The sequence below is a fragment of the Amblyraja radiata genome, chromosome 45 (genome assembly GCF_010909765.2).
Source record: "Amblyraja radiata isolate CabotCenter1 chromosome 45, sAmbRad1.1.pri, whole genome shotgun sequence".
Classification (NCBI taxonomy): domain Eukaryota; kingdom Metazoa; phylum Chordata; class Chondrichthyes; order Rajiformes; family Rajidae; genus Amblyraja; species Amblyraja radiata.
Window position 1 is genome coordinate 1,361,887 of NC_046000.1, and position 18,315 is coordinate 1,380,201.

Below are 18,315 nucleotides of genomic sequence, written 5' to 3' on the forward strand. Positions count from 1 at the left end.
CCCTCATGATTTTTCACACTTTATTTAGGTCACCCCTCGACCTCCTATGCTCCCAAATCAATCCTTGCCTATCCAGCCTCTCCTTATAATTCAAACACACAAGTCCCCGAAACATCTTGGTAAACCGCTTCTGCACCATTTCCAGCATAATGGCATCCTGCTACAGCTGAGCAACTAGAACTACACACACTATTCCAGGTGTAGTCTCACCAATACAAAGCTGCATCATGATATCCAAATATTTGTATTCAATACCCTTCCCATTGAAGGCAAGTATGGCAAAGCCTTCGCCACACCATCCATCTTACGATGTTCTAGAAACCATGCACCTGTAATCCGAGATCTCTGTTCTGCAACATTCTCCAATGTTCTACCATTTATTGTGCAAGTCCTACCCTGGATTTGCATATCAATGTGCAACACCTCACATTTGTCAGAGTTAAATTATATTTGTCATTCCCCACCAAATCAAACTTCCTGCGTATGATGTGCACAGCCTAAAGTTGGCATTTAATACCATCACCCCCTCCATGCTGGTTACCAAGCTCTCAGATCTGGGTCTCTGCGCATCCGTCTACAATTGGATCCTCGAACTGATTGTGGACTTAGGGAGGGGTAGGATAGGGACTCACAATCCCGTTTATATCAACGGGACGATGGTGAAAAGGGTCAAGAACTTCAAATTCGTGGGCGTGCATATTTCCGAAGATCTTTCATGGTCCCAGCACACTGATGAAATAATAAAGAAAGCACATCAGCGCCTCTACTTCCTGAGAATATTACGGAGAGTCGGTATGTGAAAGAGGACTCTCTCGAACTTCTAAAGGTGTACAGTAGAGAGCATGTTGCCTGGTTCGGCAACTTGAGCAATCAGCAACGGAAAAGAATGCCCCTTCTCGCTCACAGAGTCTCTCACCTGTTTTGGGCAGAATTTCTGGCAGTTTCCTACCAGGCCTGAGTGACTGAGCTGTCAGTCTACCGGACCTGAGTGACTGAGCTGCCAACCAACCGGGCCTGAGTGACTGAGCTGTCAGTCCACCAGGCCTGAGTGACTGAGCTGCCAACCCACCAGGCCTGAGTGACTGAGCTGTCAGTCCACCAGGCCTGAGTGACTGAGCTGCCAACCCACCAGGCCTGAGTGACTGAGCTGCAAGCCCACCAGGCCTGAGTGACAGCTGCCAGCCCAAGAATACATTCGGCCCACAATGTCCATACTATCCCTCTGGTAACCAGTCCCTTCGGCCCAAAACACCCATACTAGCGTTCCAGAAAGCCCCCTCCCCACTGTCCACCAATATTGAAATTGGTGGAGAGGTGGAATATTGCGTTTGGGGACCAGCCCTCCCGTGTGAACATGGGACCCAACGGGTCCCACTTCGTCTAGTATCCCTATAAACCTTTCCTATCCATGTAAATGTAGTGTCACGCCAAAGATACTGGAGCTTGGTGTGACGCGTACGTAACCAGTGGAAGCGGCTTCTGATTGGGGGAGCGAGGGATTGCAATGTTTCACCGCAGATATCCAATCAGAAGGTTTATAGCGAAGTGTGATTCATGTCACCGACCACCCAATGACGATCCGCTCCTGCTCCATCCCTCATTAGCATAGGGTGACGCCGCTCCCTATATAATCCGCGCTCCGACTCCACGCTGGTCACTTCCGTGTTTGAAATCCACCGAGGAAATGCCTGATCCTGCGAAAACCAAAGATGCTGTAGGAGCTTTGCCGAAAACAGCCGCCAAGAAGGAAACAGCCGCCAAGAAGGGCGCAAAGAAAGCTTTGCCGAAATCCGCAGTCAAAGGGGGCAAGAAGCGCAGGAGGTCAAGGAAGGAGAGTTACTCCATCTACATCTACAAAGTGATGAAGCAGGTTCACCCGGATACCGGCATCTCCTCCAAGGCCATGGGCATCATGAACTCGTTCGTGAACGATATTTTCGAGCGTATCGCGGGCGAGGCTTCCCGCCTGGCGCATTATAACAAGCGGGCGACCATCAGCTCCCGAGAGATTCAGACCGCCGTGCGACTGCTTCTTCCCGGGGAGCTGGCCAAACACGCCGTGTCAGAAGGGACAAAGGCGGTGACCAAGTACACCAGTTCCAAATAAAGATCCACACATTGTTGAGAAAACACCCAAAACCCAACGGCTCTTTTAAGAGCCACCCACATTTTCGCAGAAAGAGTTGTACTAATGTTTCGACATTGAATCGCAGCAGAATTGTTTCAGGATATTTTTGTTTGGCGAATTATTTCACATTCTGTTTAGTGATTAAATGTTCCGATGTACGCGGGATATTCCCGGTATCCATGTTGCGTTCCTGTCCATCAAACAAGTAAAACTCACGTCAGCTTGTCCCAGTCATCATAAGCCAGAGTCAGAAGAAGGGTTTCGACCCGAAACGTTGCCTATTTCCTTCGCTCCACAGATGTTGCTTCACCCGCTGAGTTTCTCCAGCATTTTTGTCTACCCAGCCATCATAAGTTATGCCCACGGCCAGCCGATTAGTGCTGTAGTTGCTGTTTTATTGTCTTCATCTCTAAGTGTACTGAATTGCATTTCCACTCGGCAATTCGTCCAGTCTTTCAAGGAGGAACATTTCAGTCGCCCATATTCCGATTTTTGTGAAAATGAACCAGACGATAATCCGACACCGTTTACATAGTGACCGATCGCTAATTGATGCCGAGGATCATTTTTTGTAATCGGTTACCGGCCCAAATAAATCGTAAATTAAATGTGTTGTGCTGTATTGCCCGGGGTTCAAGGTGGTCAACAATCAAGAGTATTTAATTGTCCTATGTATCGTGTGCGGAACAATGAAATTCTTACTCGCAGCAGTATAATTAACATCTTAACGCAATGCGCTTACATAAAAAATGATAATCAAAAAAGCAATGATTATGTGATGTAGCAAATTGTATTGACATACAGATTTATAGTTTGGCGGCTATTTCAAAGTTCGAGTTTTGGAGGGACTGGCAGTTATTTTCAGCGCTTTTCTGTTGTGGGTTATGATTGGTAGATAAAACATTTCTGTGATTGGGTCATTCTTCACACCAATGAGATCATGTCCTTTTTCACCAATCACCAGCGGGTCTCTGGATTCCTCAAACAGGTATAAGAAAGGCGAGTCTGTGATCATTTTCTCATTCTGCGTGTACAAAACATCAGGAGATGTCTGGACGAGGAAAAACCAGCGGCAAAGCTCGGGCCAAGGCCAAGTCTCGCTCGTCCCGGGCTGGTCTGCAGTTCCCGGTCGGTCGTGTTCATAGGCACTTGAGGAAAGGCAACTATGCTCAGCGGGTGGGTGCAGGAGCCCCTGTCTATCTGGCTGCTGTGCTCGAGTATCTGACGGCTGAAATCCTCGAGCTGGCCGGCAACGCGGCCCGGGACAACAAGAAGAGCCGCATCATCCCCAGACATCTGCAGCTGGCCGTTCGCAACGACGAGGAGCTCAACAAGCTGCTGGGAGGGGTGACCATCGCTCAGGGCGGTGTGTTGCCCAATATCCAGGCCGTGCTGTTGCCCAAGAAAACCGGCGCAGCGGGCAAGTAAGCGAGAGAAACTCAACATAGTGACCCAAAGGCTCTTTTCAGAGCCACTCACCATGTCTGTGGAAGGGCTGTTCATCGATTATGTTTAGTGCGGGACAATTGTTTCTTGTTGTCGAAAACCGACTGCACATTGAGTTGTCTACACGGTGGCGGAGCGGTAGACCAACTGCCTTACAATGCCAGAGACCCTTGTTCGATCCCGACTACGGGCGCTTCCCTGTACACAATGTGTACGTTCTCCCCGTTTCCTCCCGCACTCAAAAGACGTCCTGGGTTGTAGGTTAATTGGTTTGATATAAATGTTTAAAAATATATGTTTTTCAAACACTAATCATTTGTAGAATAGTGTTTTTGTGTGAGGATCGCTAGTCGGTGCGGACTCGCTGGACCGAAGGGTCAGTTTCCGCGTTGTACCTCAAAACTAAACATGAAACAGCGGTTGGCTGATGCGGGAAGATACATTTAAGCAGATATTCCTCAGAACATTGGCAGCGACCTACAGTAAGAGATCCTCCTCGAAACCAACTCCGTTTCCCTCTCACCTACAGAACAATTAATGCAGCAACACTAACATCGACTCAAGGTTTCTCCGAAAACAGTACTAATATCCAGCCTCGGGCAGTGCTGAACTCCGTCAGTTTCGCTAGAGGATCAGTAAATCCGCACCGCATACGATTTATGGGGACATTAAAATCGATATAAATTGATGGAAATGATATTATGATAACATTTGCCTCTGTTCTTGTTTGCACTGAAATTGACCGGCAATCACACTGCAGTCTTTTCTCCGATTGACTGAGCTCTGACCGCCGGAGAGAGGAGAGAAGCAGCGAGAGCTAGTATTGGCTGGAAGTAAGTGAGTCAAAGGGAAAGAAGATTTAAAAAGAGCGCCAAAGGCCCAGGTTCAAGTTATTTACTAATTAGCCGTAAATTAGTGAATTAGGTGTGTGTGTCTGTCTGTCTGTCTGTCTGAAGTGGAGGGTGTGTGTGTAATCAACAAATAGTACAAATAATATAGTATTTCGTTATGTTTAATAGCCTGATGGCTGTCAGGGAGAAGCTGTTCTTCAATGTGGATGTTACAGTTTTCAGTTTACAAAAGTTGGACTCCAGAAGTCGGGCATAAGTCAGCCCACAAGCTGTGATTCAGTCTGAAAGTCCAGAGGCCATGAGTTGGTCAGTCAGTCCAGAGACCATGAGTTAGTCCCAAGGCAGTGAGTCCAGAGGCCATGAGTGGGTCACTCACTGCCCCCCCCCCCCCCACTAGCATCCCCACCTCAAGACGCTGCCCTCCGCCTAGCTATAGGATGCTCCCCCTCTTGAAGCCGCCCCCATCTCTCGCTGCAGGACACCCCCTCCCTCATCAGCCCACGAGAGCCCCCGCCTGAAGCCGTTCCCCTCTCCTCGGCTGCAGGACGTTTGCCACCCCCGGGGTGGAAGATTGCAACCTTCACGTGGTCCGCCCTGTTTCGACTAATGCAATCAACTCGACGTGCACAAACAGAAGATCAAATAGGACAAGTTGTCCTACAACTTTAGGCTGTGCACACAACAGGAAAGAAGAAGCCATCCCCCACCCCACCCCGACAGCCCCGCCTCAAAAAAATGTTTTGCACAAAATCTTCAGTGAGTCCAGAGGATTGAGAATTACAACAAATTACAACCGCTCAATCTCTCTATATTAAAATTGTCTCTATTTTTTTAATCAACAGCAAATAGCCATCAAGAGGCAGCAGAACACAACAAGAAATAACAATCATTCTCATCTTTAATTGTTCTTATATTTTAAGAGTAATTCACAATTTAAACTTTAATAAATCATTTTTCCACTTTTCATGCATGCGTGTTCTTCATCACAATGGGAACCTAATAGGCAGGAATGGCTGCTCTGTGGGAGATCCGCTAAGAGTGCATGGGGGGAGGTTGTAGGGAGATGGACTGAATGTGTGGGGGGAAGGGGAATGGCAAGGAGCAGAGTGGGGGATGAAGGGAAGAGGGGTGACTGAATAAACTGCCAGCGTACCAGGCGTCAGTAACTGCACTGCAAGCCCACCAGCCATGAGTAAGTGAACTGCCAGCCCACGAGTCGTGAGTAAGTGAACTGTTAGCCCACCAGCTGTAAGTGACTGAACTGCCAGCCCACCAGCCGTAAATGATTGAACTGCCAGCCCAATAATCTATTCAGTCCACCCTCTCCCCCTTCTCTCTCACAGTCTGTCACCCGTTTTGGGCAGAATTTCTGGCAGTTTCTCAGCTGCCAGCCTGGCAGGTCTGAGTGACTGTACTGCCAGGCCTCAGTGACTGAGCTGCTAGCCCAATAATCCATTCGACCCACAATGTCAATACTAGCCCTCTGGAAACAAATACCTTCGGCCCACAACACCCATACTAGTGCAACAGAAAGCCCCCCCCCCCCCCCCCCCCCCCCCCCCCCCACACTGGCGAGCAATATTGGAATTGGTGGTGAGCCGGAATATTGCTTTGGGTGACCAGCCCAACTGGTCCCACTTAGTCTAGTACATTATAAATGTGTGAATGTGGTTTAGCCACTGCACCCTTCACTTGATCCCGATCCATTTACAATACAGACTGCGAGTGAATTAATTATCTGATAGGAGTTTCTGGGAATGTAACCTCCCATTAATTTCACCTGGTAGCCATTCGAAACAAATACGATTCATGGAACATAACAGCGGTTGGATTTTTATGCAAAGGGGATTAGGTTATGGACAGGTTATTATTCATAAACCGGGGTCAAATCCTCACTTAGGTGTAAAAGTTGGTTCAGTGAAAGGACCGAGAACCTGTAGTGATCTTGATAAGAAGAGATTTCAGGGGACTTACAACACAGGAGGTTACAGTTAATACATCATGTTCACCACAGCAATTAAACCACATCAACAGCAGTACCTTGTTCATATTAGTCTGCTCTATATGTAACGTTGTGGGTGAAATATTTGGAGACAGAGACAAGCTGAGAGGGAATAAGAAGATAAAGTTTCCGTGTCAGTGTAGAGGACGGGAACGTAACAGCGACACCAGGACTGTGAGAAAAACCGCAACATTTAGAACTCAATGGAGGAGGACAAAGGGGTTAATTAAGAGGGTGCAAAAAGAGCATGAATGAAAGCTTGCGGGAATATAAAAACAGACTGTAAAAGCTTCTTGAGATATGTAAATAGTATCAGATTAGTGAACACAAATATAGGTCCCTAACATGCAGAGACAGATGAATTTATAATGGTGAAACAAGGAAATGACTGAACAGTTAAATGAGTTCTTTAGTTCTGTCGTCACTATGGAAGACACAAACAATCTCCCAGAAATACTAGGGGACCGAGGATTTAATGAGAGGAAGGAACTGAAACTAATTCACATTAGTCAAGAAATGGTGTTAGTAAACTGTTGGGACTGGAAGCAAATAAATCCCCACGGCCTGATGGTCGACATCCCAGCGTACTCAAGGAGGTGTTCCCCAGAAATCATGGATGCATTGGTGATCATTTTACAATTTTCACTCGACTCTGAATCAGTTCCTTGTACTGGAGGGTAGACACTGTAACTACACTTTTTTGGATGTTTTCAAGAGAGAGTTAGATTTTGCTCGTAGGGCTGAAATAATTAAGGGATATGGGGGAAAAAGCCGAAACTGGGTACTGATTTTAGATGATCAGCCGTGATCATAATGAATGGTGGTGCTGGCTCGAAGATCCGAATGGCCTTGTGCTGCACCTTTTTCTATGTTTCTCACTTTAGGTAGCCCCGGCTTCTCTTTCTCTCTATCCCTCCCCCACACAAGACGCACTAGCTTCTTAGCTAGGAATGGCCTGTTACTTTTATCATTGTTTCTATTTTGCATATCTTTCATTCATTGTTCTTTACCTTTCCATATCGCTTGTTTCCCTTTTCCCTAACCAGCCTGAAGAAGGGTCTTGACTTGAAACGTCAACCTCTCCAGAAATGCTGCCTGTGCCACTGAGTTGCTCCAGCTTTTTGTGTCTATGGACTGGGCAGTGTTCATCCATTTGTCCAATCATCTTTGATTCTGGTCGTTCAAGTTGCTGAACCAGGCCATGATGCGATTATAGAAATTAAATAACGTATTTGTTGGCATACAGAATTTCCCCAGACTTAGAAGTAGAAACATTGATGCACTTTCTTTCTGATTGCATCAATGTGCTGGGGCCAGGACAGATCTTCAGAAATATGCATGCCCAGGAATTTGATACAGTTGCATATGGATGTGCAGAGACTCAGTTCCCTGAGCTTGGTCTTGGACTGTGGCTGATTTCCCTTTGTCCATCTCCTTGCTGTCAGTGCTGGAGCTGTACTGGGCAGTCTCCATGCAGTTCTGAGATGGTTTGTGCAGGTCTGTGCCCTTACAGTGTTGGGAGTGGCTGGTGCAAATCTCTCAGACCACAGGCTGTGTGGTCTGTACTGGGCTGTGACTTCACAGTGTAGTGCAGGGGGTGTTCCTGTCTTTATCTGTACACGAGGGGTTGGTGTTGGAAATCTGTTGCCCCACAGGGAAGTGTGAGGTCCATGTAATTACATTATTGTGCGGTGTGATGGTCAAATAGTGTGTTTTCCAGGCCTGTCTCCTTGCAGTACAGTGCAGGGAAGTTTTATTGTTTCCTGTTGGTACACGTGACAATAATAAACCTAAATCTTTTTAATTCACACAGTGAGTGCCAGTCATCTGTCATTGTATAAAATACAAGTCATAAAGTGATAGAGCTGTACAGCATGGAAACCTTGTCCATACCAACTAAGTTGACATATTGGGCTAGTCTCTTTTACCTACTTTTGGCCCATATCCCTCTAAAACCTTCCTGGCCTTGTATCTGTCCAAATGTCATAATTGTATCCGCTCCTATAGATTCTTCTGGAAGCTCATTCAAGTTTGTGGACGACACTCTGAATAAAAGTGTTGCCCTGAGGTTTCTCTTATGATTAGGAACAGTCAACATTGGATTTGTGCCTGGAAGGTCATGTTTGACTAATCTTCTTGAATTTTTTGAAGAGGTTACTGGGGAAATTGACGAGGGTAAAGCAGTGGATGTTGTCTATATGGACTTTAGTAAGGCCTTTGACAAGGTTCCTCATGGAAGGTTGGTTAAGAAGATTCAACTGTTGGGTATAAATGCAGGAGTAGCAAGATGGATTCAACAGTGGCTGAATGGGAGACGCCAGAGGGTAATGGTGGATGGTTGTTTGTCGGGTTGGAGGCAGGTGACTAGTGGCGGTGCCTCAGGGATCTGTGTTGGGTCCTTTGTTCTTTGTCATGTACATCAATGATCTGGATGAAGGTGTGGTAAATTGCATTAGTAAGTATGCAGATACCAAGATAGGGGGTGTTGTGGATAATGAAGAGGATTTCCAAAGTCGACAGAGTGATTTAGGCCATTTGGAAGAATGGGCTGAAAGATGGCAGATGGAGTTTAATGCTGATAAATGTGAGGTGCTACACCTTGGCAGGACAAATCAAAATAGGACGTACATGGTAAATGGTAGGGAATTGAAGAATGCAGTTGAACAGAGGGATCTGGGAATAACCGTGCATAGTTCCTTGAAGGTGGAATCTCATATAGATAGGGTGGTAAAGAAAGCTTTTGATATGCTAGCCTTTATAAATCAGACCATTGAGTATAGAAGCTGGGATGTAATGTTAAAATTGTAGAAGGCATTGGTGAGACCAAATCTGGAGTATGGTGTACAATTTTGGTCGCCAAATTATAGGAAGGATGTCAACAAAATAGAGAGAGTACAGAGGAGATTTATTAGAATGTTGCCTTGGTTTCAACAATTAAGTTACAGAGAAAGGTTGAATAAGTTAGGTCTTTATTCTCTGGAGCGCAGAAGGTTAAGGGGGGACTTGATAGAGGTCTTTAAAATGATGAGAAGGATAGACAGAGTTGATGTGGACAAGCTTTTCCCTTTGAGAATAGGGAAGATTCAAACAAGAGGACATGACTTCAGAATTAAGGGACAGAAGTTTAGGGGTAACATGAGGGGAAACTTCTTTACTCAGAGAGTGGTAGCGGTGTGGAATGAGCTTCCAGTGCAAGTGGTGGAGGCAGGTTCGTTGGTATCATTTAAAAATAAATTGGATAGGCATATGGATGAGAAGGGAATGGAGGGTTATGGTATGAGTGCAGGCAGGTGGGGCTAAGGGAAAATAATTGTTCGGCACTGACTTGTAGGGCCGAGATGGCCTGTTTCTGTGCTGTAATTGTTATATGGTTATATGGTTAAATGTATCACATTTCACCTTCATTGTGTGCCTTTTTTTTATGAATCCTCTACCCTGGGGGGAAAAAACTGTTCATTCAGTTTATCCTGCCCATCAGTTTCAGGTACACATCAAAAAGGTCACTGTTTAGCCTTCAATGCTGCAAAGTTAAAAGTCCCAGCCCATCCATCCTCTCCCTATAATGCAAGCCCAGGTAACATATGATGCATCTCTTCTGCACCCGTTCCAATTTAATGACATTCTTAACTGCCAGTCAGGCCGCAGATCCACACGAGAATGGCAGAGAGCAAGGACCAGCTCGTTCATGTGAGCTGAGCGAAGGTGTTCCACAAAACGATCGCCCAGTCTGCGTTTGGTCTCGCCTATGTATATGAGTCCACATCTTGAAATACAGATACAGTAGATGAGGATGGAGGAGGTGCAAGTGAACCTCTGCCTAACCTGAGAGGACTGTCGGGTCCCTGGACAGGGTCGACGGAGGAGGTATAGCGACAGGTTTTGCATCTACTGTGGTTGCATGGGAAGGTACCTGGGAATGGGGTGGTTTGGGTGGGAAGGGATGAGTTAACCAAGGAGTTGCAGAGGGAATGGTCTCTGCAGAAGTCGGAAAGGGGTGGAGATGGGAAAATGTGGCTAGTGCTGGGTTCGGTATATGTTGAACTGGAGGGCTGTACTTGTGTATAAACTCTATTGTATATCCCTGGATACTGCTTAAGATGTAAGTATCGGTTGTTAACATGCTCCATGCATTCAGAAAAGAGTGTAATCTCCCCCCAACCTCCATGCTCCCTGTATTTTGTAGGGAACCAGACCCACCTACCTCCATAGTTACCAGTGGCAGGTTTACTTCTTTTTGTAGGTTCTTCGCTGCTGTTGTTGCGCTGGTGTCTGGATTTTCGGTTTGGTTGGCGTTGGAGGTCCCCGCATCTTCCAAGAAGGCCGGCCTGGGCCATGGCCTAAAAAAGACATGTTTTGAGTACCGGGCCTTCGAGCTTTCACCAGTTCTGCTGGTGGGTGTGTAGGGGTGCTGTCTTTGGCTGTAGTGGGTTTTTGTTGGAGTACCTTTTATTAGTCCAGTAGGTTCTCTCGTTCCTGCACCCCTTGCACACTTGTCTTTCCTTCTGCAGACCCCTCTTCCAGGTCAGCCCAGAACTGACCCGCAGTGCTCCCCTCTGATGAGGTAGAAGCACTGTGCAGCCCTTCAAGAGGTACTGCTGTGGGTTTATCATAGGGCCCACAGTGACCCGACTCCATCTCCCGGAGTCTGTCACATTGGAGCAAATGCTCCACACACCGCTCCATCCGGCTCCAGCCTTCTCGGTCGCTGGCCACCCGCGGTTGTTCAAAGTCGGACTTCTCTGAGTCCACGACCTTGTTTGTTTTTGTGTCTAGCCTTACCGCCCGGCCGCGTGGATCTGGCCGGTGCGGAGGCGACATCGGGCACAGCTGATCCCACTATCGGTGATCCGAGTGCTGCTGGCTGCCCGCTGCTCCGCGGTCCTCCCTCACCAGCTTTGTCGCAGACCTTGTCTTCTTTGTTTCCCGTTGGTTTGTCCACCTGTAATCAGCATGGGAAAACACAAAAAGACCGCAGTTCTTACCTGCAGGTCCTGGTTTAAATTGTCGCTATGGGGGAACGTCGTTCCACCCCGCCTCCTGCCGTTATCGACTTGTCAAAAGTCGACGGCCCCATTCTGAATAGTCTCCCGCCCGGCCGTGGTGTTCTGGCCGGCGCGGGATCAGAAATCGGCACAGATGATCCCTTACGGGGCTTGTGCCTTCAGCTGCTGCAGGCTCCCGCAACTTAGCGGTCCTCCCCAACCAGCTTCACTCGCAGCACTTGTGGACACTATTTTGTCCAGCTTCCCCCCCTGTGTAAAACAGCGCGGGGACAAACACTACCGCAGAGTAAATCACTTACCTGCAGGTCGCGGTTTAAAACTTACCGCTGCGGGGGAACGCTCCACCCCGCCTGTCGTTTCGCAAGCGTGAAAGCGTTTTGACACGCATGCGTCGTGGCGGGCTTCTTCACGTAGTCACTCACGTGACTCCGAAGTAAAATGAGTTGTTGGCCTTGCACTGTGCTCAAAATGGAAATTAAATGAGTTGTTGGCCTTGCACTGTGCTTGAAATGGAAATGAAATGAAATGAGTTGTTGGCCTTGCACTGTGCTTGAAAACATTTGTTGGCCTACACTGTGCTTGAAAACAGTTGTTGGCCTGCTCTGTGCTTGAACTCAGTTGTTGGCCTGCATCGTGCTTCAACTCAGTTGTTGGCCTGCACTGTGCTTGCTCCAAAGGTCACGCTCATTTCGGAAGTCCCGCTCACTCCCGACTTCCTGCTCAGTCCAGAGGTTGCGGTCATTCAGGAAGTCCTGCTCAGTGGAGAGGCCACGCTCAACCACATGAGTAGATTCAAGAGAGTTTTACTGTCATATATATGTTGTGTGTGAGTGAGTGTGTGTGTGTGTGTGAGTGATGGAGGGTGTGAGTGTGTGTGAGAGATGGTGGGTGTGTGTGAGATTGGGGTGTGTGTGTGAGCCCACCAGCCGTGAGTGAGTGAACTGCCAGCCTACCAGCCGTGGTGGGCTGGCGCGCGCGCACACGCACACACGCACGCCTGAGCGAATGAGCTGCCAGTCCACCAGGCCTGAGTAAATGAGCTGCCAGCCCACCAGGCCTGAGTGACTGAGCTGCCAGCCCAAGAATCCATTCGGCCCACAATGTCCATACAAGCCTTCTGGAAACCTGTCCCTTCAGCCTACAACACCCATACTAGAGCTCCAGAAAGCCCCCTCCCCACTGGCCACCAATATTGGAATTGGTGGAGAGGTGGAATATTGCGTTGGGGGACCAGCCCTCCCATGTGAACATGGGACCCAATGGGTCCCATTTAGGATGACAATAAAACACTCTTGACTCTTCAACAAGACCAGTGAAAGTGGATTGGGAGCAGCGGCTAGAGGGGGAAACGATCTGGTGTGTGGGAAGCATAAACAGTGAGGGAGTACGAGGTCGGAGTCAGCAGGTCCCCGTGAGATAAATAAGCAAATGTACTTACCTTGGTTTAGTTCCAACTCTCTCTCCATCCCTCCCCCTTCCTTATGATTCCTTGTCACCTTAGCTAACAATGAACCATTCTACATTTCCTTATCATCGTCTGCTTTGAACTATAATTTTACCCCACGACATCTCCAGACTCCCTTTCCCCTGACCTTCAGTCTGAAGAAGGGTCATGAGCTGAAACATCACCCATCCTTTCTCTCCAGACATGCTGTCTGACCTACTTAGTAGCTCCAAAATTTAGTGTCTATCTTTGATGTAAACCTGCATCTGCAGTTCCTTCCAACGCACCTAATCTGCTGTAGTCTGGTCGACTGGTACATTCTGAATGGGCCAGACAATACAACTGAAAGAGTAATAGCAGGGGACCGCGGGTCAAAGGAGTTGGAGGAATTGAGTGAAATCCAGGTTAGTCGGGAAGTGGTGTTGGGTAAATTGAATGGATTAAAGGCCGATAAATCCCCAGGGCCAGATAGGCTGCATCCCAGAGTACTTAAGGAAGTAGCTCCAGAAATAGTGGATGCATTAGTAATAATCTTTCAAAACTCTTTAGATTCTGGATTAGTTCCTGAGGAGTGGCGGGTAGCAAACGTAACCCCACTTTTTAAGAAGGGAGGGAGAGAGAAAACGGGGAATTACAGACCAGTTAGTCTAACATCGGTGGTGGGGAAACTGCTAGAGTCAGTTATTAAAGATGGGATAGCAGCACATTTGGAAAGTGGTGAAATCATTGGACAAATTCAGCATGGATTTACGAAAGGTAAATCATGTCTGACGAATCTTATAGAATTTTTCGAGGATGTAACTAGTAGAGTGGATAAGGGAGAACCAGTGGATGTGTTATATCTGGACTTTCAGAAGGCTTTCGACAAGGTCCCACATAAGAGATTAGTATACAAACTTAAAGCACACGGTATTGGGGGTTCAGTATTGATGTGGATAGCGAACTGGCTGGCAGACAGGAAGCAACGAGTAGGAGTAAACGGGTCCTTTTCAGAATGGCAGGCAGTGACTAGTGGGGTACCGCAAGGCTCAGTGCTGGGACCCCAGCTATTTAGAATATATATTAATGATCTGGATGAGGGAATTGAAGGCAATATCTTCAAGTTTGCGGATTACACTAAGCTGGGGGGCAGTGTTAGCTGTGAGGAGGATGCTAGGAGACTGCAAGGTGACTTGGATAGGCTGGGTGAGTGGGCAAATGTTTGGCAGATGCAGTATAATGTGGATAAATGTGAGGTTATCCATTTTGGTGGCAAAAACAGGAAAGCAGACTTTTATCTAAATGGTGGCCGATTAGGAAAAGGGGAGATGCAGCGAGACCTGGGTGTCATGGTACACCAGTCATTGAAAGTAGGCATGCAGGTGCAGCAGGCAGTGAAGAATGCGAATGGTATGTTAGCTTTCATAGCAAAAGGATTTGAGTATAGGAGCAGGGAGGTTCTACTGCAGTTGTACAGAGTCTTGGTGAGACCACACCTGGAGTATTGCGTACAGTTTTGGTCTCCAAATATGAGGAAGGACATTATTGCCATAGAGGGAGTGTAGAGAAGGTTCACCAGACTGATTCCTTGGATGTCAGGACTGTCTTATGAAGAAAGACTGGATAGACTTGGTTTATACTCTCTAGAATTTAGGAGATTGAGAGAGGATCTTATAGAAACTTACAAAATTCTTAATGGGTTGGACAGGCTAGATGCAGGAAGATTGTTCCCGATGTTGGGGAAGTCCATGACAAGGGGTCACAGCTTAAGGATCAGGGGGAAATCCTTTAAAACCGAGATGAGAAAAACTTTTTTCACACAGAGAGTGGTGGATCTCTGGAACTCTCTGCCACAGAGGGTAGTTGAGGCCAGTTCATTGGCTATATTTAAGAGGGAGTTAGATGTGGCCCTTGTGGCTAAAGGGATCAGAGGGTATGGAGAGAAGGCAGGTACGGGATACTGAGTTGGATGATCAGCCATGATCATATTGAATGGCGGTGCAGGCTCGAAGGGCGAATGGCCTATTCCTGCACCTGATTTCTATGTTTCTATGTAAGGAAGATAGATGGCAGGCAAACTTGGTCAGACTGATATCAACACGAGGATTCAGCATAGAGTCCTACATGCTGCATTGTGCACAGGTGAAAGATGATGTGTTGTCCCTTGAGCTGTGTAACATTTCTAGAATTAATGAGTCATAGAGCTTTATAGCACAGAAACAGGCCGCCTGGTCCACCTTGGCCATGGCAATCATGTCTGCATTCTGGGTCAGTTCCACTTGCCCACATTTGACCCTCAACTTCTAATCCCTTCCTATCCCAATATTGGTCAAAATATATTTTAAACATTGTAATTATACCTGTTTCCTCAGCAGCTCATTCCAGATATGAACTACTCTCAGTTAAAATGTTGCCCTGATGAGGTTACATTATTCGAAAACTAAATTAAATAGTATTTTTCCGAATCTCTCCGCTATTTGTGATAAGTGCAAGAAAGCAGAGGCAAATTTAATACATAGTTTCGTTACATGTCCTAAATTGAATTATTACTGGACAGAAATTTTTAAAGTTATTTCTGAAGTCATCAAAGTTAAATTGGACCCTAACCCAAAGCTAATAATATTTGGAATTCCGGATTTACATCTATCACTTACAGTAAATCAAAGAAATTTCTTTGATTACTGTTTGATAATTGGGAAAAAAATCATATTGAAATTTTGGAAGGGAACATTATCCCCCACAACCAAAATGTGGGCAACAGAGATGATGGAGACGTTACATCTGGAAAGAATTAGATTTGTCCTATTGGACAAGTATAATTCTTTTGAACAGATATGGTCTCCATATACACAGTATTTAGAGAAGTAGCTGTTCTTGGCAACACAGCTCGGCGTGCACCCTGCGGGATTTGGTGAGAATAATTCATTTTTATATTGGAATTAACATATATGTCTTTATTGATACTATCACTTGTAGTAGTGTTACTAATAATACATATTGTGGTTTCTCAATTTTTTTTTTTTTTTTTTTTTTTTTTTTTCGTTTCTCTTTTCTTTCTTATATATAATCAAATTATTATTTAATCACTCTCTTAATGATTTATAACTGTTCTATTCTTTCTCTATCATTATTTCTAAAAAAAATAGTAGATAAGTATTACTAGTGTTTTACTTAATGCAAATTGAATTAATTTGATATAAAGTGGTTTGAAGCATTGTAATTGATTACCTTTAATAAAAAAATATATTAAAAAAAAAAATGTTGCCCTGATGTCCCTTTTAAATCTCTCTCTCTCACCTTGGGCCGATGATTCTTGTTTTAGAATCCTTTATCCTGGGGAAAATAAACTGAGTGTTCAATATTCATGCCCCTCATGATTTTTCACACTTTATTTAGGTCACCCCTCGACCTCCTATTCTCCCAAATCAATCCTTGCCTATCCAGCCTCTCCTTATAATTCAAACACACAAGTCCCCGAAACATCTTGGTAAACCTCTTCTGCACCATTTCCAGCATAATGGCATCCTGCTACAGCTGAGCAACTAGAACTACATACACTATTCCAGGTGTAGTCTCACCAATACAAAGCTGCATCATGATATCCAAATATTTGTATTCAATACCCTTCCCATTGAAGGCAAGTATGACAAAACCTTCACCACACCATCCATCTTACGATGTTCTAGAAACCATGCACCTGTAATCCGAGATCTCTGTTCTGCAACATTCTCCAATGTTCTACCATTTATTGTGCAAGTCCTACCCTGGATTTGCATATCAGTGTGCAACACCTCACATTTGTCAGAGTTAAATTATATTTGTCATTCCCCACCAAATCAAACTTCCTGCGTATGATGTGCACAGCCTAAAGTTGGCATTTAATACCATCATCCCCTCCATGCTGGTTACCAAGCTCTCAGATCTGGGTCTCTGCGCATCCGTCTACAATTGGATCCTCGAACTGATTGTGGACTTAGGGAGGGGTAGGATAGGGACTCACAATCCCGTTTATATCAACGGGACGATGGTGAAAAGGGTCAAGAACTTCAAATTCGTGGGCGTGCATATTTCCGAAGATCTTTCATGGTCCCAGCACACTGATGAAATAATAAAGAAAGGGTTAGCGCCTCTACATCAGCGCCTCTACTTCCTGAGAATATTACGGAGAGTCGGTATGTGAAAGAGGACTCTCTCGAACTTCTAAAGGTGTACAGTAGAGAGCATGTTGCCTGGTTCGGCAACTTGAGCAGCCAGCAACGGAAAAGAATGCCCCTTCTCGCTCACAGAGTCTCTCATCTGTTTTGGGCAGAATTTCTGGCAGTTTCCTACCAGGCCTGAGTGACTGAGCTGTCAGTCTACCGGACCTGAGTGACTGAGCTGCAAGCCCACCAGGCCTGAGTGACTGAGCTGCCAGCCCAAGAATACATTCGGCCCAAAACACCCATACTAGCGTTCCAGAAAGCCCCCTCCCCACTGGCCACCAATATTGGAATTGGTGGAGAGGTGGAATATAGCGTTTGGGGACCAGCCCTCCCGTGTGAACATGGGACCCAACGGGTCCCACTTCGTCTAGTATCCCTATAAACCTTTCCTAACCATGTAAATGTAGTGTCACGCCAAAGATACTGGAGCTTGGTGTGACGCGAACGTAACCAGTGGAAGCGGCTTCTGATTGGGGGAGCGAGGGATTGCAATGTTTGACCGCAGATATCCAATCAGAAGGTTTATAGCGAAGTGTGATTCATGTCACCGACCACCCAATGACGATCCGCTCCTGCTCCATCCCTCATTAGCATAGGGTGACGCCGCTGCCTATATAATCCGCGCTCCGACTCCGCGCTGGTCACTTCCGTGTTTGAAATCCACCGAGGAAATGCCTGATCCTGCGAAAACCAAAGATGCTGTAGGATCTTTGCCGAAAACAGCCGCCAAGAAGGAAACAGCCGCCAAGAAGGGCGCAAAGAAAGCTTTGCCGAAATCCGCAGTCAAAGGGGGCAAGAAGCGCAGGAGGTCGAGGAAGGAGAGTTACTCCATCTACATCTACAAAGTGATGAAGCAGGTTCACCCGGATACCGGCATCTCCTCCAAGGCCATGGGCATCATGAACTCGTTCGTGAACGATATTTTCGAGCGTATCGCGGGTGAGGCTTCCCGCCTGGCGCATTATAACAAGCGGGCGACCATCAGCTCCCGAGAGATTCAGACCGCCGTGCGCCTGCTTCTTCCCGGGGAGCTGGCCAAACACGCCGTGTCGGAAGGGACAAAGGCGGTGACCAAGTACACCAGTTCCAAATAAAGATCCACACATTGTTGAGAAAACACCCAAAACCCAACGGCTCTTTTAAGAGCCACCCACATTTTCGCAGAAAGAGTTGTACTAATGTTTCGACATTGAATCGCAGCAGAATTGTTTCAGGATATTTTTGTTTGGCGAATTATTTCACATTCTGTTTAGTAATTAA

At 46.4% G+C, this 18,315-nt stretch overlaps 4 protein-coding genes and 1 long non-coding RNA gene across 5 annotated transcripts in view; 4 read left to right on the top strand and 1 right to left on the bottom strand.

The window, feature by feature from the left end:
• Positions 1–1,659: 1,659 nt before the first annotated feature.
• Positions 1,660–2,227, top strand: LOC116968513 (histone H2B-like). The gene has a single exon (XM_033015281.1). The coding sequence runs from the start codon at positions 1,685–1,687 to the stop codon at positions 2,105–2,107; it is 423 nt and encodes a 140-aa protein (XP_032871172.1). The 5' UTR covers positions 1,660–1,684; the 3' UTR covers positions 2,108–2,227.
• Positions 2,228–3,148: 921 nt separating this feature from the next.
• On the top strand, positions 3,149–3,620 carry LOC116968563 (histone H2AX-like). Its single transcript, XM_033015334.1, has one exon. It carries the CDS (start codon positions 3,176–3,178, stop codon positions 3,554–3,556), a length of 381 nt encoding a protein of 126 aa, XP_032871225.1. The 5' UTR covers positions 3,149–3,175; the 3' UTR covers positions 3,557–3,620.
• A 3,326-nt stretch (positions 3,621–6,946) lies between these two features.
• LOC116968605 lies at positions 6,947–13,516 on the bottom strand. Its single transcript, XR_004410480.1, has 3 exons — positions 13,462–13,516; positions 12,998–12,999; positions 6,947–7,111 (listed from the first exon to the last, which is right to left on the bottom strand). It is a non-coding gene; the product is annotated as an uncharacterized LOC116968605 (long non-coding RNA).
• Positions 13,517–17,693: 4,177 nt separating this feature from the next.
• Positions 17,694–18,208, top strand: LOC116968508 (histone H2B-like). The gene has a single exon (XM_033015276.1). It carries the CDS (start codon positions 17,727–17,729, stop codon positions 18,147–18,149), a length of 423 nt encoding a protein of 140 aa, XP_032871167.1. The 5' UTR covers positions 17,694–17,726; the 3' UTR covers positions 18,150–18,208.
• The window catches only part of LOC116968571 (histone H2B-like), a 64,477-nt gene continuing 63,883 nt past the window's right edge, over positions 17,722–18,315 (top strand). Inside the window, exon 1 of the mRNA XM_033015342.1 lies at positions 17,722–17,736. Within this exon, the coding sequence (XP_032871233.1) occupies positions 17,727–17,736 (10 nt within the window). The 5' untranslated portion in view covers positions 17,722–17,726. The remainder of the gene's footprint in view (positions 17,737–18,315) is intronic.

Excerpts from the sequence above, each read along its gene's own strand:
- LOC116968513 (XM_033015281.1), top strand. The coding sequence starts at position 1,685 with ATGCCTGATCCTGCGAAAACCAAAGATGCTGTAGGAGCTTTGCCGAAA.
- LOC116968563 (XM_033015334.1), top strand. The coding sequence starts at position 3,176 with ATGTCTGGACGAGGAAAAACCAGCGGCAAAGCTCGGGCCAAGGCCAAG.
- LOC116968508 (XM_033015276.1), top strand. The coding sequence starts at position 17,727 with ATGCCTGATCCTGCGAAAACCAAAGATGCTGTAGGATCTTTGCCGAAA.